Source organism: Caloenas nicobarica, chromosome 13 (genome assembly GCF_036013445.1).
Source record: "Caloenas nicobarica isolate bCalNic1 chromosome 13, bCalNic1.hap1, whole genome shotgun sequence".
In the NCBI taxonomy this organism is placed as follows: domain Eukaryota; kingdom Metazoa; phylum Chordata; class Aves; order Columbiformes; family Columbidae; genus Caloenas; species Caloenas nicobarica.
In genome coordinates, this window is record NC_088257.1 from 2774499 (window position 1) to 2799167 (window position 24669).

Here is a 24669-nt window from a genome sequence, read left to right on the forward strand (position 1 = left end):
AAACTTAGCTGACAGGTTTTGTGCCTGAAGACAAGTTGTCCCAGGCAACCTCTTTGGGACCTGGCTTTGGGCAAAGTGGAACTAATTTCCACTTGAAAAATTACTCAGAGAACAAGTATTTTAGTTAATTAGATTTTTTTCCTATTCTCGTGCTCCTCTTGCATGGAGTAAACTTTTCTTAGTAACTCTTAACACAGGTGCCTTTGTTTTGGATTCTAGGAAACGTTCTCCATCGTGCTGCTGATGTGGCAGTGAGCTCACTGGGCTGGGATGCGCAGTTCCTGGATAGTTAGGAAGGGCGGAACATCTGTCAGACTTAAGGGCTGGTCCAGATAGCGACAGATGTCACTGCTGAGCAAAAAAGCTCTGAAACGTGTTGGGCTCCTGTGTCATATTTAGATGAACCATGCTTTACGTGGCTTCTGATAACCACGTGGCTTTTCCATTGTTTTTGTGCAGCTCTGACTTGGGTCAAGAATATAATTTCAAGAATAATTTTAACCTTGAGTAATGTTTCACCTTAAGACAGAAGTGTAATCTAGCTCTAGCTCATTTTTTATGCCCATTGCACACCTAGTTCAGAGATGGTATCTTAGGTTTCTTACTTGCTGTTTCTTTGAATTCAGTTCTGTGCATTTGCTTGTCAAATCCTAGGGTCACCTTATCAACCCGTTTCTCTCAGGATCTGAATTTTCTTGGTTTTCATGTTTTAAAAAGTAAAGCTAGACAAATTATTTCAAGTAAAATAGTTCTTGCTCTCCTCTTAGATTGCATTCTCGCATCTGGTTTTCTTTTTTCTTTCAGTTAATGCTTTACCAGGGGAATTAGTTATATTTACCTAATTTTGATCCAGTTATTTGAGTGCGCATACCTTTATGTAGTGGTAGTTTCCTGATTAGAGATTTCTTATTGAACAGCAAAACTGCATGATTCTCAGAGGCCTCTTCCTGCTTTTTTTTTTTTAACAAGATGGTGCATTTTCTGCAAAGATAGAAGTGCTGTAAGTTCCTGCATGCCCAGCTGACCAGATTCTCATTAAAACCTCCGAGAGGTGGTAAAGTGCCTTTCCCAGCAGGAACAGCATGGGGAGGAGGTGTCTGTAAGCAATAAAGCAGGAAAATTTTAGAGAGGATGTCATGGAAGAGACTGAGACAAATGAATGCAGGAAACTGATTCGTCATGGACCGTCCAACACAATAGCTCACAGAATATGAAAACCTCCTTCTGATGAGTTGTAGGTCATCAAAATCTCTCTTGCTGGGAACAGATCACCCACAGCATTTGAGAACAGGCTCCCCTGTAACAGCGGAAATACTTCAGAGTCACGTCACAAAGAGCTTCCCAGTTCAACAGCTTCTAAAGCAGCAGTAAACTTCTTTTTCCATTTCTTACTCATTGCTTTCTCTTCTGGGAAACTCAGCGCCTTGAGGGTGTTCAAAGGTGTTTCTAAGCTCTTGTGCTTCCCTTTCAAGTGTGTATCACTGGCAGCGCGTTGCGAGGCTGTAGTGTCTCATCGTTTGGAATAAGGGCACAGAAGTGTGGAGCTCTATGGGGTCTGGAACAGCGTGAGAACTCTGTGACACCGTTTAAACTGGTTGGTAGCAAAGACAGGAGATATTAACTCACAAACATGTTTTCAGCCTTGTTTGCCTATTAATCAAATACTTTTGAAGATATGGAAGCTGCCAACCTGTTCAATTCTCATCAACTTTTATTGCAAGCTTCAAGTTTCTTTTGCATTGAGAGTCTCCTGCAACAGATCCCTGTCCCAGTTTGAAGTTTCCTGGTGTCAGCCTCATCTGAATGATTAACTGGAGTGTGCACTTAGTGGGGTGAGCTTTCCTGCTTGGGCAGTGCCAGCCGTACTGTGAGACTGCATCAGCCTCTCTCCTCTTGCGTAATATTTCCCTTAAAGCAGTTAAGCACTTGACAAAAGCTGGATTACGTGGGAATAGCTGCACATTTTTGCTGGCAAGGTGAAATGGAGAGCACTTGGCCTGGTGCCTCACATCAGAGACGTACCCAGTTCGCCGGTGCGGACTCACACTGACCTCATAGCCTTTAATGCCGAGTAATTGTGCGTGGTGTGTGTGCATGGACAGCCTGCTCCAGGGCAAGTCGGCAGCAGTGGTACCCACAGGATTAACTGTCTAACCCTCACCAACAGGAGGTTTCTTTGGTATCTGCGTCTAGAGTTGGAGGCTGGTGTGGTTTGTTGAACTCAATGATAGAATAAGGTCTGCTCCCCACCACGCTAACCCCTAACGCCCGCTCGCCTCTACCCGCTGTCGGACTTTCTTCTGCATTCATATGGCTGTAGCAACAATTCCTGGTATTACTAGAAATCTCAGTTTGGTCGCTCTTGCCCAACTTCAAAGCTGTTTTTTCCTTGACCAACCCATTGCCTTAGCGTTTATAGTCTCAACTGCTAAAGACTTGTCTGGGTGGCAGCAGGCCAAGAAACGACACCCTCATCTTGAGGATAACAGCCATAACACTAGAATCAAACAGATTACCTGTGTGGGGAGGACAGCACGCATCACAGCAGCGGTGTCATAACTCGTGTGGGCATTTCTAATGAGCGCTGAGATTGCATCTCTGCAGGGAAGCTTACTTCACTTAGGAAACAGAGCTAAGACACGGCGTGTTACAGCGAACATGCGGGAAGTTCATGCGGCACCAGTACACGCTGTAAATGTACGTCCTATTTTGCTGCTGACTGGGGTAGGAAACTCCTAGTTTCTCATCTAGATTTGTTGTGTGACCCCAACAGAGAGTCCTCTGAGCAGCCACGAAGGAAATCAAACCTTGGGTCTGAGCTGGGGCTACATCCTTTTCAGGAAAAGCACAGTGAAGGCTGCTGAGGGAAGAGGTTTTTCTTTCTTTGCTCAGCCACAACCCATCATTGCAATTAAGGACAGGGTGAGTTTAACTCTGGAAATCAAGTATCTTCTGGATTTTTTTGATTTTTTTTTTCTGTCCAGACTGAGAGTGACTGAAGACTCAGTACAAAACAAGAGCTTAGATCCTTAGAGCTTAGATCCTTAGAGCTCCTCAATTCTGTAAAAGACAGATGAAGGAGTTTGGTGCTCCACATTTGAACCTCTGCAAAACAGACAGTGTCAAACCCAGTTGTCCCACTGACCAGATGACTCAAATGGCTGAAGAAACAAAGCTAAAGTGTTAAATGTGCCTGGCATTTCCTGGGCAGGATCAGTAGTAGGTTGAGAGCTGAGAGTAGATTGAGAGCTAGGAATTGCTTGACGTACCTTGAACAGCCTTCCTCGTTCATCCTGCTGCTACATTGCAAATCAAGAATGTAGAAATCACCTCTCTCTTTTCTAATTGACTCAGATCAATGCTAGAAGTTAATAGCTGTCAAGATGATAATCCTGCAGTTTTATCACCATAATTAGGCCATGAATTATGTTCCATAGGATCAATAAGAGTTTTTCCAAGTATTCCATCATCAAGGAGGAAAGATTTAATTAACTAATCTAGTCTGCATTGCACTGGCAACCAGGGGAAAGGGTAGGAGGGTATGAATGTGATACTTGGGGTATGAAGGTAGCTGCTCAACAATAATTCATCTGTCGCAGCACACTGTATAAAGCAACAGACCATTCCTGGCTGTGTTTTCTTTTTCTTTTTTTCTTTTATTTAATGAAGTAACTGGCACTAAACAGGCTGAAGTGACAAGTTTGCCACTTGGAAGGCTGTGCCCCCCTGCAGGATGATTAATTACTTAAGCAGAATATCTGTAATAAAAATACTGCCTTTGCGTAAAAGCATAAGTCATCAGCAACATCCAAATCACTTGTTCATTTAAGGTGACCAGATTGCTCACAGGGGACACCTGCTTGCTGTAATCTTCGTGAAAAATACCTTGGGCGGTCTGTGAATGTCGCACAGCCCAGCTCCTGTGCTGGGGTCACATTACGTGCAGCACAACGTGACTGTTCATCCAGGCTCCCGAAGTGGGAGGAAGCAAAACGGTGGGAGCTTCTGGGGCCAAGATGGATCCTTCAGTGAAGCAGAATTGTTACCGTACCTGCCTTCAGAGCTTTTTTGCCTCTTAGCCCTCCAAGGTATGTGGAATGTGCCTTGTGGCTCTTGGCCCATGAAAATCTCTCCTAACGACCTGCAGGATCAAGCCACACCTGCTGTGAGCAGCGGAGCGTGGTCCTGGTGGAACAGGAGTTCCTTCTGCTGGAAACTGTAAGCTTGGAGCATAAGCCATCTGCAGCGGGTGCTGCAACTCGTGTGTTGTGATCCAGAGACTGAGCTGGAGATGCAACTCCAACCCCACCAGCTCATCCAGTTGAGGCACGTGAAATGCTGGAGCAAGTGAAACCAGCACAGGGAGCAGAGCCGAGCAGTCAGAGGGCACGGGAGGTGTGAGCCTGCTCTTGCCGTGGACTGACCTTGGACAGACGCTTTTCTGGAGGAGGATGTGAGACTTAGCTGCCTACTTCTCAGGGGTACTAAGAAGCTTAATTAATGTTTGCGTAGTAACTTGGAGATTACCTAATAAAAGGTGTTGTATATTTGTGAACTGTTGTTATGCCGTTTGTCCTAATGTACGTGTATGGGTTAGCAGGAAGCGGAAGGTCATGTCATTTGCAATTTCTGACTCAAATCTACATTGACGTCTTTCAAACCCTTCTCCTTCTTCCTGCCTCCTGGAGAACCGTGTCTCCTGCCTTCGTACGACAGCGTTTTCTGTGCTTCGCAGCTGAGCCAAGACCTAACCTGGCACAGAGACCTTCTCAGTGAAGAACTGGTTGAGATTGAAGGCGTAGAAGGAAGATCACAAATGGTAGAGCACAGACATATGCTCAGTTTATTACACAGTAGAGAATTTGCTGACCTGCTTGTTGTTTCTTCACAGAAATTGAAAAGAAGATGGGTTGATTGTCCTGTGTTGGGTCTTCTCTGGTCTGGCACAACTGAGAAGGTAGTGCAGGAATCTCAGCTTTGGATCATTGTGTTTTTGGAAGGTGGTTGAGTAGAGCTGAAATGGCAAGCGGAGCCAGGAGAGCTCGCCTGAGAAAGTCTTTTGAGAAGCTTTGGTCTCCCTCAGGAAAGAATAATTATTTTCCCTCTTAGGTTTAGGGTCCTGAAGACCAGAGACTGCCTCCTGGAAGTTGGAGGACAAGGTAAAATGCAACTTGCTGGAGTAAGGAGCTGTATTTTCTGTATGGCTGATGACTGGGGAGGAGAGTGCCTGGTTCTTTGCTGTGAAAGAAGGAGAAAAAAGGCTAGAACTTGTAGACACTGGGACAAGGAGGACAGAGGACAAAGAAGATGCGTTCAGAAAGCACACAGGCAGCGTGCATGGCTCTGAAAAGTCAATGCAATGTCTCCTCTTGTATTCCAAGGGCCACAGACTCTTCAGATGTTGAAGTGCTGAAGTGTCTAATGTTAGTGGCCAGGGCTGCTGGGTGGAAATAAGTTACTGGGGAAGTTTTGTTTCTGGGGAAACAAAACTGTTGTGTCGTAAATCTGAGTCCTAAAGCATAGAGAACAGGTCTGACTTTCTTTGGATAAAATCTTAAAGAAATGCTGAGCCCTCTTGCCGCTGTTTCCCCCTTTGGTTCTCTCTCGCGTGCCTTTTGCGTGATCTGCATTCTTAGCCAAAGAATCCCTCCAACTTTTTCTGTGTAATGCTGCAAGTTTGTAAGCAAAGGGGGATAAGCAACTGAGAAACCCAGCAGCACCGCTCAGGAATGTGAAGTATTTCGAAGTGGCTCTTTCTAGAAGTGAAGCAGATTCTTTCTGTGTGGATCACGGCTCCTGCTGCGGGGAGAAACTTTCCTTCCATTCCTTGAATCCGTGGTCAGAGGCCCCATGGAGGGAGAAGGTCCACGGCTCACCTGTCCTGTTACCATCATTGTACTTCCACAGCTCTGCACCTCAACCCCTGCTTTATTCGACCACTTTTATTCAAATAGTCCTTAACAACAACCAGTAAAATACCAACTCCTATGTGCTTGGGGTCTTCAGAGGGGGTACGTGCCACATTTGGAGTCACAATACAACCCTATACGCTGCCTCTCTGAACAGCCATCAAAGCAGCTGCAGTTACGGTGTCCTTCTGCCTGACCTTGGGTTTTATTTCCCTTGTGACCATCCCAGATTCGCTGTTAAGCCCCGTTACTCCTGGGACACTTTATGATCCAGGAGGGACAGCTGTAAGTTAGAGCCGACTTCATTTCTTCCACTGGAGACGCTAATGCCTTCAGGGAGAGTTGCTAGAGGTGGTTAAACAGAGCTTTTTCCCAACATCCCAGGATTGTCCAGTGACATAAAGGAAAGGTGTGTGCAATTTGACTTCTGAGCCCTGAGGAGGGGGATAACAAGGGAGGCGTGAGTGCCAGTTCTCTGCCAGCTCCATCAGACGTAGGTGGTGGTGGTTCAGGAGGAGGTTCTGGGAGGAGTAGCCTTAGTGCTGGGAGTTTGCTTTACCTGTGAGGTTTCCAGAATGTACTTTGGGAGTGAAATTTCCAGTTTGTTGAAAATGATGATGTTTCTTCCGAAGTTTGCCGCAGCAAACATAGCCTGTGGTGTGTTGTTGTTGTACTTTTGGTTCTCCATCGTGAGAGGAACCTCAGGAACGGAGCAGGTCAGCGCAGAGGGTGCACTTGCCCAAGGGACAGGTTGGGAACCCTTGGTCCGGTGACCGGATCGCAGGACAGGAAACCAGTTTTGTTAATCTGCAACTAATGGGCTGCGTGACGTGGACAAACTGGCCGACTTCTCTTTGCCGCAGTGGTCTGGTCTGCAACCGAGTGACCTCACCGCTCGCCCTCCTACGTCAGAGCTTCCACAGGCTCCACCCGCAGCCGCTTCTCGCTGAAAAGCTTGTGAGCCTTTGCTTACAGACCGCACCTGGCCCCGCGTTTTCTGACAGGTAGAATCATAGAATGTCCTGAGCTGGAAGGGACCCACAAGGATCATGGAGTCCAACTGCTGTCCCTGCACAGGACACCCCACAGGTCACCCCGTGTGTCTGAGGACGTTGTCCAGTCTCTTCTTGAACACCGTCAGGTTGGGGCCGGGACACCTCCCTGGGGAGCCTGTTCAGTGTCCAGGACCTCTGGGGGAAGAACTTTTTCCTCATGTCTAACTGACCCTCCCCTGGCACATCTTCCTGCCATCCCCTGGGGTTCTGTGGTTGGTCACTAAAGAGAAGAGATCGGCACCTACCCTTCTCCCTCTCCTTGTGAAGAAGCTGTAGCTGCCATGAGGTCTCCTCTCAATCTCCTCTTATTCAAGCTGAACAAACCAAGCGAACAAACCAGGTTCAGAACTGGGAATCAGCAAATACAAATATTGACCTTCCTAGAGCTGGATGCTCAGCTGCGCTGCCAAACCCGACACGCTTCTCCGCCAGCCCGAATCCTCCTTTTGACCGGTGACTTCCAGTTGCCCGTGGCATCTCAGACACGGGGAGCTGGGACAAGCCAGGCGCTGTTATGAAAGGGGTTGGCTGGCAACTGGGATCTCGATGGGAGGACTTGGGGAACGCGGAGAGGTGCGTTGGTTTGGGGGGTTCACGCCTGTCCTGGCTGGAGCTGCTCCTCAAAACCGTATTTGGACATATGACTTAATCCCGATCGCTACCCAATCTGCCAGTAATAAACACATAGAAAATTTAATGCATTCCACCCAGGAGAAGAGGGCTCAGCCAAGAAGCTTCTAACTAGGTCACTGATGAGCAATCTTTCCCCTCCCTCTGTGTCATTTTTATTAATCACTTGAAAAATACGTTGAGTAATGATTGCAAGCAACTTGTCAAGCCAATTAAAACCAGAGAAAGGTAGGGCTGTGAAGCTGAAGACAAATGCTGTGCTGGTTTTAAATGAGTGTCTGTAAACCCCACTGACCTGTGAGTAATTACCTCCAAAAAAATTGGCAGCTGTGTGTTTCTCAGAGTGAAGGCTTGTTTCTTCTGGATCTACAGGGCAAACGGTTCATTATGGTCCAGAGATGTATCACCAGAGCAAAATCACTTTGTCTTGTAGCTGCCCTTAGTCTGGTTCATCTATTAGCATAGAGACTCTTCGGCAAGGGCTTGTCAAAGGGTTTCATGCACTTTGAGCATTAAATAAAAATAATACAGTACACTTACTGGTGAAGGGAGTTTATTTTCTGTAGCTTGCTTGAACATACGTGCCCATAGCTTTATAATCTGTCTGACTGGAAGATAGATTGTCAAATCTTTTTATTTGATGAGGCTGAACAGTGTTGGACTTTGTGGTGAGTTTCCCCAGAGTGGATTCTCTAGGACTGTTCAGCAAACTCGGCTGTGCTTGCGTTGGGGTTTTTTTTGTTTGTGGATTGTATGTGCCAACAATAAATATTTATACTCTTGTATTCCTTTTAATCTGTATTTTGTCTCCTATGAAATATGTGCCAGCACTGTGGGTGCTGTGAAACAACTCTGGGAGACTGTGGCGTAGTGTGTTAGATCCTGCTGTCCAGGATATTTCTTCCCATCTGTTCCTGGCTCAAATCCTCTTCTCGCTTTTAGTCGTTGCTTTTGGTTACCATTCATAGATTGAAATGAGATATTCAGGAGAGAGACACAGGGATGCCGTGCTGCCTTCACTTGCTGCGGCTCGGTCAGCGGCAACGAAAGGTGATCGCTTACACAAACAAGCTTTCCTGAGGGATGGCTGAGAGCAGCCTTTCTCTGAAACAAACTATGAAACAAATGGCAAAGCACATGCTTCCCTCTTTCCTAAAAGGAGTAACAGCCCATGGATGCAGGGGGCTGTCACACTAGCCTGCTGTTTCTTGAACATTCACGTCTCGTTCTGTATCCCCTCTAGAAACTCAGGTTAGGGAAGGGGGCAGGAAACGTAGATTGGAGCAGGAGTTCTATCTTTGGATGGTGCGAGGGACTAGTTTAAAACCTCCTGCGATTGCCAAGCAAGAAGTAAAATTAAGTCACGATTTGCCCCCGTGCAGTTTTGGAGGCCGTTCCTGCTCTCTGTCTTGTCACTGTCGCAGCTGTCACCCAGTCAAACCCTCTGCTCCAAAGTCTCCTTTTCTCCTTTCCTATGCAAGTTGGGTTTTTTGTTCATTTGTTTTCCTGTGGAAAGCAGCCATGTGCCTGAACCCACCTGGGTTTTCTGTCCTCCAGAGTTAACGAGCTCTACGTGGATGATCCAGACAAAGACAGTGGAGGTAAAATAGAAGTCAATTTGAACATCAGTTTGCCAAACCTGCATTGTGAATGTGAGTACCCCTTTTCACTTACCAGTTTTTCTTTGTATTTTAAGTAATACTTGAAATGGGCCCGAACTGGTATAGTGACCCTTCTTCAGGGTGCATGGAGATCAAGTAGCTGCAGCCTTTGCCAACACCCCATCGATTTGTGTCCCAGGCCAGGACACCTGTTTTCGCAGCCCCCGTGCTCACCCTGCAGCCCATGTTGGTGGCACCTCCCTCCCTGACTTCTTCCTAAATCTCATTTCCTTTTTTCACAGCAACCTTTTTGTGTCTGAGAGCAAGAAACCTCCCAGGTTTCATTTGGAACTCTGAATGCACCAGCTAGTTGTTGGCTTTTCACAAATCACCTGCCTTGTCTATCTGAAGTTTTTCTCTTTGTGTAACTGAGATTGCAGTCAGCTGGCAGGGTGTGAGAGGTATATTTGTGTCAAATAGGCAATCTGAAAAGTTTGATTACAAAGTTCTTTATGAAGAGCTGGTATAACAATTAATATTTGACAAATGATGTTACTAGCACAGTTTAGTCGTGGAAAAAAGATGTGGATTTTTGTCCCAGTAAAAGCAGTGCATACCTTTCCTATGCAACCTTCCGATTATTTCTTTTGTTTTGATTTTTTGTCTCCTCCCTTCCTACCCATGCAGTAGTTGGACTAGACATCCAAGATGAAATGGGAAGGCACGAAGTGGGTCATATTGACAACTCAATGAAGATACCTCTCAATAATGGAGATGGCTGCAGGTTCGAGGGCCATTTCAGCATCAACAAGGTGAGCAGGAATGACAGCGGGTGAGCGTGTGCTGGCTGGAAAGATGCTGGCCAGATCCATTTGTAAAATGCTCATGAAAATCTGTGTGTCAGTGTCTCTACTGTAGAGTGTACGTTCATGGTCCTCACCAGAGGTAAGGTTGAGTCTCTCGGTACTGCAGAGCAGTGTGGGGAGAGGAGGCTGCGTACTTAGACCCACAGAGAATGTCTTAGATCAGGTTTTTTCTTTATTTGCCAGAGCAGGTCATTGAGACTGCATCGATTAACAGCAGAGAGCAGCTCTATGTTGCGGTCAGTCCTGTGTCTCAGCACAGCAGCCTCACGTTTAGGGGATGTATGAACTCCCTACAAATGCCGAATGACTTCTGTGTTTACTTGTCACAACTTTTGCACCTCCAAAATGTGACTCGCTGTGCAGAGGTCTTTGGCAGTGTCTCTATCCAAGTGCTCTTTTGTTCCAAGAGCCGCAGAATGACAGGAATGTTCCCTACTAGAGGGTGCCAGCATTACAGAAGCGGCTCCGTGCTGAGATGTTTGCAATCCGTGCACGCGACCTCTGCGCATACTTCGTTGGGATGTTCTGCTTCTGTCTGAAAGAATGAAAATCCAGGCCTGGAGGAGGCTTCTCTCTGGGCTGGGTGTGTTCAGAATTGAATAATCTTGCTATGTAATGCTGGAGATGACTAGCTGGGGTGGGGGAGGCGGTGGTGGGGCTCACTGATGTCCTAAGAAGGGCACACCCTTTATTCACGCCTCCTCATGTACCACAGGCTACAAAATCCTACTTCCTTCTTTTCCTCCCAGGTCATGTTAAATCGCATCTAAAAATAACAGGCAGAACCTCTTACTGACTCTGTGGCATGGAAAAGATTAGGGACTTAAAAAGAGGACATTTCTCTCCTCGCCTCTAAGCCACCAAGATCACTGACAGCTGATAGTCCAGAAAACTGGGAAAGGGCTTCTTGGAAGATAGTTCTTGTTTCGTTAATTCCCAAAGCTCGGAGCTGAAATACTTGGGGTTCTATCTGCTAGATGTGGTGTGTTCTGCTCACCAAAGCAACTCAAAAGGTGCAGTGATGGGCTCTCTTCACGGCTTAATCTGTGAAAGGCCACTAAATTGCGTTGGCTGGGACTGCTGTCAGAGGGAGGGGACCTGTCCCGGGACCGAAAACCTGAACTTCTCGAGTATGAGCTGGAAATCTGCAGTCCCTTGGCAGACACTGCACAGGCTTCTGTCTGAGCTGGTGCTGGAGCGGGACACGGCCGGAATTTGAAACCAGACCAGGGCTTGCACTGGAGTGTTACTCTCCAACCTGAAGAGAGAGGACAAGGTGACAGTGAGATGACTGTGTGTGCTACTTACTGCCACCCTGTTTACGGAGTTTGTGGATGACACAGTTTGTGTCCACACCTGAAAGTGTTCCCGGGAGCGCACCACTGTTCCTCAAGTCATTTCAATTAGCTTTCCTGAAAGCACGTGGAGCTGGCATGTGGCCTCCCATGGCCCGGCTGCTGAGGTCGCCCTGCAGAGAGCACAACGGGCACCACTTGTATAACCATCCTCCCACTCTCCTCTTAGGCCATGCCAGATTGCTCCTCAGTTGTGTTGCTTCATTTCCCAATAGGAAAAAATTCTTGCACCCTCCATAACAGTGACTGAGCCGAACCTGCTGGCGGACTTCATGGAGTAGGGTTAGTGACCTGAGAAGTGTGTGCATGTTAGAGTGATCCCTTCAGAATGGCACCAGTGCTCAGTTTCTGTCTTGGAACCGACTCCTTAGGTGAAATCTGTATTTTTCAGAACTCTTTCTCCTTTTAAAAAAAGTAAAACCAGAAAATCTTGTATTTGGAAGGGCTATTGCCAGGGCTAGAAGCTGGAGATCTAGATTAGTTTGTATGGGAAGCCCCATTGGTTTTGGTGGGGTTTTTTCTCTTTCTACATAAAACTTATTCTTACGCACAATCGTCTCAAATGTAAGGTTGCTCTTGACCAGCGCTACAATAAGAATATATCCACAGTTTTCTTGGGTTGTTCTGCAGCAGTGGGCCCATTTACAAATGCAAGGTGTGGGAGTAAAACATTAAGCAACTGTTCATTGCTTGTCGAAGACATGAATCTTATTTTAATGGGGATGAAAGACATAGCCTTAAGTATTAGGAATCCCCGAAGTTGGGAGCGATCCACTCATCACCCGGTCAGCAGGAGCGACTGGGCTGCGGGATGTAACCGATCTCGGCTCCGTGTGCAGTGTGGTGCTGTTGGTCAAGCACAGGGAAGTGTTTCAGAACCTTTCTCCGACGTGTCCACTGCCGAGCAGATACAGCCTGCCAGGCTGGACGGATCCAGGCATTTCTGCTTCGTATCACGGAGCCTAGCAGTGCCTTGAGGGATAAAATGTGAAATCCTGTCTTCCTTGTCTTGACTAATTTTAGGTCCCTGGCAACTTTCACGTGTCCACGCACAGTGCCACTGCGCAGCCGCAGAATCCTGACATGACTCATGTCATCCACAAGCTCTCATTTGGGGACAAGTTACAGGTGAGTTCTCTTCCCTGCAAATTCCCTGGCTCTAGGGGAATGAACGCAATGGCGGTGACTTTAATATTAGACACTTAGGTTTTGTGGAAGGGCCACGCACTGTGTGGAGAGGACATAAGAAAGCGCTGCCTGGATAAGCAAACCCATCCCTTGCATTCATGCGATGTACACTCAGTTGAGAAGAGTTCACAAACTGTTGACATGCCACCGGTTCAGGAGGGACAAGAGTTCAGCCAGAGAGGAACTTTGCGTTTTGTCATCTGAAACTGAAGGTGCTTTTGGAAAACTATGTGGCTGTCTTCCTGCAGGGAGTAGAAATGAGGATTCACAGATTTGCAAAATTCTGTTCAGTACTGTTTTCAGTATTAATGCAGTAAACAAATCTTGACAGCCTTTGCAGAGGAGCAGTGAGTAACCAGGGGAAGATGTGTGCTTGCCACTGCCTTTACCACAGCACCAGTCAAGTCCTTTTTAATTCACTTCACTGTACTTGTATAGCAGACTCCTATTAGTCAAATTTGTTCTATGAAACACAAGTTGGACTTGGAGCTGCCAGTTCCCTGCTGGGAAGAAGCTGAATGTGTGCACTTACCCAGTGGATAGAGTTTCACCAGGTGTTGCAAGTTATGTAATAATTCCTGATTTCTCAATAAGGCCGGATTACAGCACTTCTCTAGCCTACTTCCAAGGAGCTAGCATCACAGGTGGGAGTTTTATATGTGCACACCCAGTTTGCGACTCACCTTAAACATTGCTTACCTATAGTCTCTCTGTAATCTTCTTTCCTCAGCACAGACGTCTCATTAGTCTGCTGCTTGTACACCCACTTCCAAAACCCTTTTTCATGCTAACAAGTCTAAGCGTTGCTTTGTAGTCTTCTGATTCTGCTCCCGGCTTCTTTTAGGAAATATCTTGTGTGGGAACGCTGCAATATTAGCATATAAATAAGCTTGGCTTAATGTCTGTAAAGCACACAGAGATTATGAAAAATATTAGGCAAGTGCTAATAGGGAGTTCTGCAGTTTGCGTGGGAAATCGGCGCTCTGAGGGAGCATTCCCATTGTTTTATCGTGGAGTCTTTGAGTAATGGAGTCAAAGTGCGAATCAGCATGAATGAGATGAGCAGCCTGGACAGTTGGGGGCAAAGGAGCGTCTTCAGTTCTGGTGGTGAGAAACCTGTCTGGCAGAGATGTAGTTGGCTCCTGATTTGGCCAAGTTCTGATTAGCATTTTCAAAGCTGAAAGTAACTACTCATCATCTGCACACACAGGAGTGGAGCATGTAGGTGCTGCTGACCCTGTAGGCAAACATGAATTCAACAGCACAAATTAAAGAAGGATGTATTCACTAAACAGGTGCTACCGAGACTCAGCAAGCAGTGTAGAGAACCAGCAAGTATGGAGAGCTTTAAATCTGTCTAGATACACCTTTGAATATTTTGGGTTGTCTCCACCTGCTTTGATGTAATATATGCTCATATTTCTTAAAGAGGGTGAGGAGCTCCTCATTCACTTGTGTCATGTGCTGGGAGTTAGTTCTTTGTAGGTTCTTACCAACTCTGCCAGAATGATCTACTGAGGTGCATGCTATGTTCTCCAGAAGAAACAGCCTGTTTGAAATAGAGATTTAAATCTCATCTGGCATTGAATGAGCTTCAGTTCTTCAACAGTAGTTCATGCACAATAGTGGTCAATTTTTCCCTCATGTAGATGAGACCAAAATTCAAACTAATGAGGTTCTTGCATGTCAGGTAATTTAGTAAAGCAAGAGATGTGGAAAGTAAGAGTTGATACATTTTTAGTCATAAAATTATCTTGAGTGCTAGATGATGGTGTTCAATAATCTAGTTTTAACCTTTGTGAGAGGTCTTCTCTTCCCTTCACAGTTATTTCAGCCTGCTGTTGGCCTCTGCCTGAGTTACATGTCCAGTTATATGTCTTCACATGCATTTCTAGAGGCTGAAGCCCACAGTATTCAAGGCCCTGGCAAGCATCTTATTGAGGTCCATGTCACAGGAGAATTCTGAAGTGTTGGCACTGTTAAACCATAGACTGGCCACCTGGGCCGCTACTCCAAGGACCAGATTTGGCCTTGGTATTAATAGTACAGGACAGCCCTGAGAATGCCTGGCTGGACAGCCTTGCATAAGTTCACTGTTGCAAAGCAATTTTGTTCCTGTGGCCAAAAGCTCGTTCCTTGTTGAAGTCTCTCCAGACACTTAACGAGGTACAAACAAGTATGTTCCCTCGAGGAACACACCTGTGCACTTTGTAGAGCAGCTGTTAATTAGCAGTGTATGGACAGCAAGCATTGTAATGGGACCCCAGAGTATTCCACAAGGAAAATCATGGTAAAACGTCAGACTGGGAGTTACAAATGCCATCCCTGTTGCAAAGGCAAGGGAGGCAGATGCACCAAAGGACCTGATGGCACCGAAACAGGCAGTCGTGGGGATGTCTGGTGGCTCTGTCTGTGTAAGCTCTGTAACTCACACCTTTGCAAACTCACCGTGTAGAGGGATGCAGAGCAGACAAGTCCAAATATACAAGTACCTCACAGGATAGATACAGTAGTTTGCTGAGCAATCATTCCAATGTTTACTGTTAGAGTGTTTGAAGGGGACCTTAAAGTCTCTGGCCCAAATATGCATGAAGAGTCTCACTTCTCAGCTGTATCAAGAGTGGAGCATAATACTGTAGCCCAGCCCTGGGATTCTCTTTCTTTGTTTGCTTTTTACTGTCAATAAATAATATGTACAGTCTGCATGTGAAATGCAGAAATGGTTGCTGTTGTGTAAAATATGTGAAATGCCAACAGACTGAAAGGCACTTTAGAAGGCTCAGCTATTGCTTTTGCTCTGGTCTTGTTACCAGCGCCTTGCCGGTTGAACTTGCTGATGATTTCCTCTCTCTAGAGAATTTCCATTCTCAGGAGAGAGATGGGTTCAGTTGCTGCTTCCTCCAGACCATCGTCCACTCCGTAGCATTCAGAACAGGGACACGGCCGTTAGGATGAGACAAACACATCCACATGCTATCGGGTGTTGAGAGGGTCTGGGCAGTAGATTGCATTGCCCTGGTAGTGAGATGAGACTGTCACACCTACGACCAGATACTTCTTCCAAACTCTTCTTCCCTCTTGTCTGGCTTAAGGTCAGGAATTTCTAGGTCGTGGAGTTATTTTTCCTTTCTGTATAGCTTACTGTACATTACGTGAATCTACAGCTGTTGCTGTGGGGTTTTCCCTGTCTAGAGGGTCCACAAATTGATTATGCTGTTGGTGGACATCAGACTCCGTATCATAGTATGTGGAAGGCATGGGATGGAAGTCCTGTTATTCTGGGCACACAGATTCTTGCGTGCCTGGGACCAGCTGCAGGAAAAGCTGGACGGGTGGCAGTGTTGGGATGGGTTCTTCCCACCTCCAAGGGCACAGTGTGAAAGCTGGGCTAGTGAGTTCCAGCTGTACAAGCCCAACTGCTCTGACATGGGCTACCTTTACAGGAGAACTCTTGAGTTTTAACCTGAATATGACTCCCTTTTATTTCCCTTTCAGCCTGATAAATGAATTTCACAGTTAACTATGCAAAACTCTTAGGAAATGTCTCACAATGAAATTTCACAACTGGCCTCTTCCAACTGCAATTCCTTTCGCTTTGGAGTGGTTTTGGAGTTTCATCTTGTAAGATGTTGTGAAATCAACTTTTTTACTTGGAACCAACCTCTGTGATGATGGTCACTGAAAGATATTTCAAGTCATCTTTTACTGGGTTGAGGCATTGTTTTCGGAAAGGTTGAATCAGACTGATGTCCTTGTTACAAGAGAGGATAGGGAAACAAAGGTCAAGAGTACCAGGTCATAGTGCAGTTTCTTCATACGCCTTTTTGCTTTCCAGGTCCATAATGTTCACGGAGCATTCAATGCCTTGGAGGGAGCAGACAAACTCAGCTCAAATCGTACGTATTCTTGGGTATTACAGGTCTTAGCCACCCTCTGCAGCAGGGAAAACAGAGCCATTCACACAACACTGCTGTATCCACAACTCTAATCTGCCTCTTTAACCAATATGATGCGGATGTTGCTGACCCACATTTCCATTTTCTCCAGTACTGTAGTCTTAGCCCAAAAGGTTCTTTGCAGCACTTATGCAGCCTGGACATTGTCTCCAGTTCTGTTAATGACCGACTCAGAGTTACTGAGTTTTTGATCCGTATCCTATTCCTGCAGCTCCCCTTTGCTGCTGTCACCACCATCAGAACTTTCCCTGGACCTTGCGTTGTAAGTTAGCTCCTACGTCAAGTTCTGCCCTGTGTCTGGAAGGGTAGACATTTTCATTGCCCTTCTTTATGACCAGCACCACAAAAAGAAATTCCCGGCGCATGCTACAATTCAAAGTAGTTTTTCTCCTTCAAGTATCCAGGCTCCTGCAGGATATCAGTTTTGTCCATTTCTTGGAACAAAGTTTTGATGGCTGTTCCTGAAGTCGGACAATTGTGGGGTTTTGGTTTGTTGGGGCTTTGGGGTGTTTGTTTGTTTGCTTGTTTTCTCCAGGAGCCAAATGTCATTGTGTTACACTTGGCCAAAGGATCCTGCGCATAAATCCTTTAGAATTCTGGTTTAGAACTGTTTCAGCAGACACAAAAAGTGGCTGGCACAACCCATTTAAATAATGAAAAAATGAGTTAATAATTGTTGAGCGGCTGTAGGAGAAGGAAGAACATAAAGGAAGCTGAGTGCACAAGCAATGAGACTACACAGGTTGTAATGCCTCAACTTATTCTGGCAAAAGAAGCTCAGTGAGCTGCAGTTCTAACCTCAGCTATTTCTTGATTTAACCAGGACAGCTTTTTGTGGGGCTGGTAAGTCTTATCATTCATAGTTGCAAGCAGTTCGGAAGGTTCAAGTGGCCCAAACTCATCTCCGTGGGTCCTGGTGCTATAGAAGCCTCAGAACGGTGGGCAGGTTCTGTGTCATCGAGTACCTTACAACGTTTTGTACAAAGAACATAAACGTAGGATGTCAAATTGTCACTTTGTCACAGAACCTGACATAAGGAGCAGGGAAGCACCTTTCTGTGACTTGTTTTAGCTGATTTTGCACGTTTACTTTGAAATGTTATGTGTGCTGCAATTCCTTTCTCTGAATGCTAACTTATACTTTCCTTTCCTGACCGTAGCTCTTGCATCTCACGATTACATACTGAAGATAGTCCCGACGGTGTACGAAGACATGGGCGGCAAGCAGCGATACTCATACCAATATACTGTAGCAAATAAGGTAAAGCAGCGGGTAGATCTGAGAAAAGCTCCTCGTGTCAGCCCAGGGGTTGCACGGAGGATCTCCAGCCATCGCTCCTGCTCCGTGTCCGTGGTTTGTAGGTGAGCAGTAGCCTCTGCTGGGAGAAGGAGGAACTGAAACTCTTCCGAGTGGGTCTTCCAGGTGGTGGCATTGTTTTAATGCTAGAGAACGAACGGTGTTCTCGCTCCCGACTTTGCCCTGTGTCTGTGAAACTGATCTAGATTTTCTGTACATTGTGTGGAAAGTTTTTACGTGCTGCAGGAGCTCTTGTGATTCGTGTCAAGATGCATCTGGATGGAAACTGCAATCCAGCTGAACATACAAAACAGCACTTACACGTGGTTTTATTAATGAAGCAGCCTCAGTTGTGATGGACGTATCAGATAAATAAGCAGAGTTTTTAGCTTTTTACAAACGTTGACTTCAGATATTAAGCCACTGAACCTGCAGCAGCAAATACGTACTGCTTGACTGTTTCACAGTGCCTACTTTATTATAGTGGATTATGATAGTTACTGTAACGTTATAGTTCTTTAATTTACATTAAATGTGAAGATATTTGTATTTTAATAATACGATGTATTGAACTTAAAAAAAAAAAGACTCTCTTTACTTTTTAAGGTAAAAAGCCTCTTTCGATTTAAAATGATTTGCCACTCAGGTGCTAAATGAAAGACCAGAATATGTTTATAATATCTAATTACTGCTAGTTTGCCATAACTGAGAATCAAGCACACCCTCTCATTGACTAGTTCTCAGATTAGCGTTCCTGTCTAGTGACTTTTGGGGTGGCTTGTACAGCGTGTCCCAATGGTTTGGACGTCTCCCTCTATTCAGATTACAATGTATTTGTTCTGTGTAATGTCACAACCGTCGTTCTGATAAGACTCTTGCGACGCAAGTTCTGAAAGCAACTTGGAAAACAGCAGGAGCTTTTGACACTTCGGTGAGATTGTTGCAAATGGAGCCGTTCGGCCAAGACTGACTCAGGATTGCTGGTGGGGAAGAGGGGAAGAAATGAGGTCAGTTCTATCAAAACTGAAACGCAGAGAAGCAGTGCTGCCTCCGCGTTTTCTTCTCATTAGACATCACAATTCTCTTCTTGGTGCTTTAGTCCTTGACTCCCACACTGATCAGTGGGAGACAGAAGTCAGAAGCCACTGGAATGGTCTGGCACAGGTTGAGTAGTGTGAAGAGATGAGTAGAGCCTGAAGTGCGGACTGTCTGTCTCTGCGCCTCTTTCACCCCCTAAACCCTCGGTCTCCTCACTTCCCCGGGCAGCCACTGTCCCAAAAGACACTGCAGAGCTTCTGCAATAACAGCCCTGAATATATTACGACTAGAGATTTCAACTACCTTCAGCTTCTCTTGTCATCCCTAGAAAAAAACCTAGAGGGAAATTTGGGATTTATATGAGATTAATGAAGGAGACAGCTGCTGTTTCACTAGCTCCCTCTGAGCTCACTGAGAGTAAAATCAGCTTTTTTTCGTAGCATGCTCATGGATGTCCTGTTGCTTGTCCTTTCTTCATCTTTCTGAAGTATTTGAGGTTGTCTTTGCCCCTGTGTGAAGGAGAATTAAACCAGAAGCGGTTATCAGAGTCGGCTGGAGTGTCACAGGGCTCAGGAAGGGAAGAGGTGGCGTGTGCCGTGCTGGTGGCTCTCGTTGGGCCAATGAGTCCCCAGCCTGCTTTTCTTTAATTTTCTTCCTCAGTCTGTCATGATAAATCTCCTGATCCCTGAAAAACTGTCTATATTTCCACTGAGAGTACAGACAAAATATTACCTCAAAAAAAGATGTGACTTGTGCTAGTAAGTTGATGTCAGTACGTGTTGCCCGTTGGCGTTGTGCAGTGTGTCTTGTCGGGGTGTCGTCCTGTGGCTGATTGCGCTGTACCTGTTATTAAAGTAATGGATTAAAGGAGATTATCGCTGGCAATCTCAAGGTGTCACCCCTGAACCAGCTTGGAATATTTTTGAACCTTTGCGAATATTTTTTTCTGTATACAGTTTCATTGTGGCTTTCACCATGATTTTTAAACGTGGCTCTACGTGATTCATAGTGAGTGGGCAAAGCGTTCGCATTGTTCGTCCCAGTGCGGAGGGGCTGCTGCTTTCTGTTCTGAGTGCATGGGCTAGAAGGGATTTTCACGGTCTTGCAAACTAAATTCCATTTGTTTGATGAATATCTCAGTATACGCTTTACATACTGACAGTACAAAAAATTCACCTGCAACCACGTAGACACTGCTTGTATTTAAACAGAGCGGATCTGAGCTAGAGAAATCAATGCCAGCCTTTCTATTTACTTCTGTAACTTTGAATGAAGATGGGAGTGAGCACCATCACCCTCTGTTCCTAGCTATATCATAATGAGATTGTAAATAACTTATTTTCCTATTTGATAAGGATAGGGCCTGGAGAGTCATCCAGGAATTAACTGTTTTCTTCTTTCAGGCTGATCATTAGTACAAAACAGTGGAGTAAGGGCCAGATCCACAGAAGCAGTTTTATTGCAGGCACTTGATCTGGAATGAGATTACTCACGTTTTCTGACGTTCTCCCCCACTTTCTTTTCTAGGAGTACGTAGCCTACAGTCACACTGGCCGCATTATCCCAGCTATCTGGTTTCGTTACGACTTGAGCCCCATCACAGTGAAATACACAGAGAGGCGACAGCCTTTATACAGGTTTATCACATCGGTGAGTTACTCTAAACCTCTAATTCTCCTTTCTCCTGCCTGCCTTTCATTTATTTTCTGAGCCTTTCTTGTCCAGAAGAATTGAGTTTGTGCTTTGGAGCATTGTGACATGATTGAAATAAAGCAGCATATCGCCACAATTGTACTGGAGTGTGAGGTAACTGGCAAACCCTGTGCTCTGACAGTTTGATTTAATTGCTAGGCACGAGAAGAAAGAAAATTATCCTATTCCAGAAGTGCCAAACTCTGTCTAGACAGGATGGGCAGTATTGCAGCATGTCGGAAACTTGAGGTAAAGCTAACGTGGTACGCAGTGAAGCACGCTGCAATAAACCATCTCTAATGATGAGATCTGCCTTGCAGAGAGTGCAGTGCAGTTGTTTTATTCGGTGCTGCTGCTTGGCTTAGTGTGGATATGCCAGTTCCAGGCATTTACTCCTGGCTAGAAGTGGAGAAGAGCTTTATTATCAAATTCCAGAGGTGTTTTCCTGACAAGTTATGTTTTGACCCATGCAGATAACATCCTGCAGTTCTGATCTCAGCATCTATAACAAAGCTGTGCTGTCCAAACTGCTGGTCAGGCAAAGAGCTATTTAAAGGTCTTCTAGATCTTTAAAAAATGCGTCCTGAGGGAGGTGGCTTAAAATTTAAGCTGCAGTTTGTTGTGCCATGGTAGAATGTAAAGTAGTTGATAAATTGGCTGGTATGAATACCTCGGATTTTGATTTTTAAACTGGTTGGATATTTTGGTTTGAAGTAACGTAAGCAGTGTGGCTGTGCTGCACTTAAAGATTTTGATTTTGCAGCCTCTGATAAACACCAAGTTCCCTTCACTTAACTTTAGAAATGCAAGTGATCTCTGTGATACACAAATACCAAGAGAAGGGAACTCGAAGCAAAATCTAAATGTCATGGTTTAAGACCTTCTCTTCTTAGCATGTCTGTTTGGTTTCAAAACATAATCCTAAAAAGTCAAACACCAGCATTTTATGACTTGGCATCTCCTACTGCCTCTACTTCTTTCCCTAAAAATATGCTCTCCTAGGTTTCTTACACATCTTGTTGGGGCTGAGGGTGTGGAGGTGTTTTTAACGGGAAACAGCGTTTGGAAATGATTGATAGCTGGCATTTCTCTGTGTCATGTCTGTTGCTAGCACTGACTTACTGCTGATGTGCCATTGTATGCATATAAATAGCATCTCTGTTGAATTTGATACTGTGCTTCAGAGCTTACATAAGGAGGCTACCAGAGGAGTTTTTCTCACTGGTTGCCACAGTGACCTTTGGGATTTGCAATGGCCCCAGCTGGAATTCTGCCCCATCCTGTCTGTGAAGTTAACCAGGCATGTGCTGGCTGCTAGACTGACAGAGGAGAGTTTTACAGTTGATTTTTGCCCACCTCGTTTGTTCTTATAAATGGCTGTAGTCCCCAGCAGCTCACTTGAGGCCATTCGATGGAACGTCCTTCCTGTGGAGACGTGTGGGTGACACTGATATCTGCAGCAGCTGGTGTGCAGCACGTCAGGTGTGCCAGACCCTGGTCAGACGCGGCCAATCTGGAGGCAGATCCTTGTGACAGATGCTGTAACCGTGGGTACCAGTGTGGACCGTCTGGCCCTGGTACAGGTGACCTGCTCATGGTCTCCTTCGGGCTGGGGGTATTTGGCACAAGGGCAGCCTTGGCTGGGTATGTGCTACACTTGGAGCTTTCCAGCCTTCAAGGTGGCACTGAAAAGGCTGGGGCGGGAGAACCGTGCTGCCGAGGATCAAAACACCTTTGTCCTGGGTTTCCTTGCCCTGTTTTGATGACATGATCTGTTCCGTTGTCCTTTCCGCTGCTTCAGCCCTTTCCTGTGTCTCCGGCGTGGCCTTTTGCATCACGGTTGCTCCGGAGACCGGTTAGTGATGATCAGCACTGGGCCGAGGTCCAGATGGAGATTGCGCTGGGGCATCTGGAGTCGCTGCCAAGCGGGGCCATGGAAAGCGTCGGCTCTTTCTGAGCAGCAGCTGCTTGGTTTAAAAGCCACAAGAGGGGCTCTGGGGTAGGGGAGATCACCTTCGACTCCTTTTAGTAAGCACATCGTTTACTAGGACACCCATGTGGCTTTCAGTAAATTTAAATGTGTCCCGAGGACGGGGGAGGATCCTGTGGGCTCAAAGACACTTTAGGGGGGAGAGATCAGATGGGAGGGTCTTGGCTGTTCAGCAGAGAGCCAAAGGAATCTCATGCTGCTGCAGGGAAGGTTATCTGATGCTCTTTGTCAGTCATGAGTTTGCCCCTCAAAAACTTCAGCGCCACTAAGAGCAGCGTTACAGCACCACAGCAGCGTTCCCAGGTTGTCTGTGTTCCCAACAGACCCGCTCGAACTCGTGCCTTCTCCTTGGGCTTTTGTGGAATGAAGCATTATCGTAATTTTCTGCACCATGTGAGAGGACAAAAGGCGTTGATGTAGCATGGATTTTACTTGTCACGCTTCAAAACATTCCGTACTAAGTAAGATTTTGTGTTGCTTGTGGGTCAGTGCTGCCACTGTCACTGTCCTGTGAATTTGCCGTGGATCCTGGGGTTAACCACAGACACTTGGTGGAGTGTTAAACACAGTACTTTTTGCCTGTTAGACTGTACTGCTTAAAATCAAGGCATCTCGTGTACAAAGAAGCCATTCATGGCCTCGTGTTTGACGTAATGGAACAACAAGAGAAGTTTCGTTGCTGAAAAATTATGAGTTCCTGTAAGTGGACAGACTGAAAGTTTTATCATGAGGTCATTCTAAGGACTGGGAGGAGAGAGCGGGCAGAAAACAAGCCAAAGTTCTGCTGAAGCATTCAAAATCCGAAGAAAATAATAGAATTTTTTTCCTGACTTGAGAGGACTTGTGTGCCCACTAGGTGTGAAAAGATTACACTGGAAATAATGAGGGGGCAAAATGGTTGCAGGGAGAATTATTTCAGCCATGGGACGTGTTACCAGCAGGTATCGTGGGCTCAGTCCTGTGGCATGTTTAAAAGCAAGACAATGTTGTTCTACAAGAAGTGCTGCAGGTTGGCCAGAAATCTCTGGTTGGGATTTCTCATCTTACCTTACTAGGAATTACCTGGGAGTCCTGCTGGTCCCCTGTGTTCTTTAAAGTAACTTTCAGATTTTAAGACATCCCAGAGGTCTGTTCACACATCTGACACTCACCTTTTGTCACCTCCTACATATCCACTCCTGTTTTCCCTTAGACTTCAGCCTGCACCCCAGCCACTATCCTATAATCATATTCTGTCCAAAACCCTCGTGTGTACCCCACATCGCATGATCTCTCACTGCTGTCGTTATTACGCTCCCGTATTTCTTTTCCATCCTCCTTTAATGGTTGGGCCTGAGTCAAACTGTAGCCTCATGGAGCCAAACGCACATCATTCCCAGTATAAAATCCCATTAAATATAAATAAGCGCATGATGCCCAACTTCCTTCAGTGCTGCTGAGGAGCAACACTCTGTACGTATTAGAACTGTGATGATGAAGAAACACGGTGGTGCAGCCTCTGTGCTGAGCTGGAGACCGACCCCGGTGCTGTCTATTTTTTGTCACAACAAGCCGAGGGCTGTGTGCGTGCTGGGACCAGGCTCGAGCGGCTGCCAGGTGTCTGTGACTCACAAACACTCAGCAGTACAGAGCTGTGCGGATGAATGTACATCTTTTTCTATACCCCACCCCCTTGCACTGCTGCGCTGAAATCAGATTTTCCTACCGGATGACGCGAAATCTTGGTATTGGATGGTTATTCTGTTGTTTGCGGTGTAACATCTTCTGTCAGCTGAGCTGCTGTGGACTGAAATACCCCAAGTCCATCGCGGTCGTTTTCCCTGAAAAGTCGCCCTGCGTCACATTCCGAGGGACAGCGAGGAGGGCAGCACGGGGGGCAGGACCTGGACTTGTCCCCTAAAAATACTGACTTGGCCTCAGGCTGGTGCTCTGGTTTTTGAAGCCTTTATCTGCTGGGATGCCAGCTGTCCTGCAAAACCTGTGTTTACTGCAGCTCCTCATTTCACCGAGCTCACTAAACGCATAAATCCCGGCTATAAATACACATGTAAATGAGTGCTTTATTTCTTGCCGCCTTCGCTCACCATTAACG

The 24669-nt window shown here is 46.0% G+C and overlaps 1 protein-coding gene and 1 long non-coding RNA gene across 2 annotated transcripts in view; one reads left to right on the forward strand and one right to left on the reverse strand.

The window, feature by feature from the left end:
• Nucleotides 1–24669, forward strand: part of ERGIC1 (endoplasmic reticulum-golgi intermediate compartment 1) — a 57503-nt gene that overhangs the window by 26979 nt on the left and 5855 nt on the right. Inside the window, exons 4-9 of the mRNA XM_065644377.1 lie at nucleotides 9152–9246; nucleotides 9883–10007; nucleotides 12440–12544; nucleotides 16440–16500; nucleotides 17721–17821; nucleotides 20423–20545. Coding sequence (XP_065500449.1) covers nucleotides 9152–9246; nucleotides 9883–10007; nucleotides 12440–12544; nucleotides 16440–16500; nucleotides 17721–17821; nucleotides 20423–20545 — 610 coding nt within the window. The remainder of the gene's footprint in view (nucleotides 1–9151; nucleotides 9247–9882; nucleotides 10008–12439; nucleotides 12545–16439; nucleotides 16501–17720; nucleotides 17822–20422; nucleotides 20546–24669) is intronic.
• LOC135994082 (uncharacterized) lies at nucleotides 3813–24573 on the reverse strand. The gene is made up of 3 exons (XR_010606951.1): nucleotides 24283–24573; nucleotides 13304–13469; nucleotides 3813–11319 (listed from the first exon to the last, which is right to left on the reverse strand). It is a non-coding gene; the product is annotated as an uncharacterized LOC135994082 (long non-coding RNA).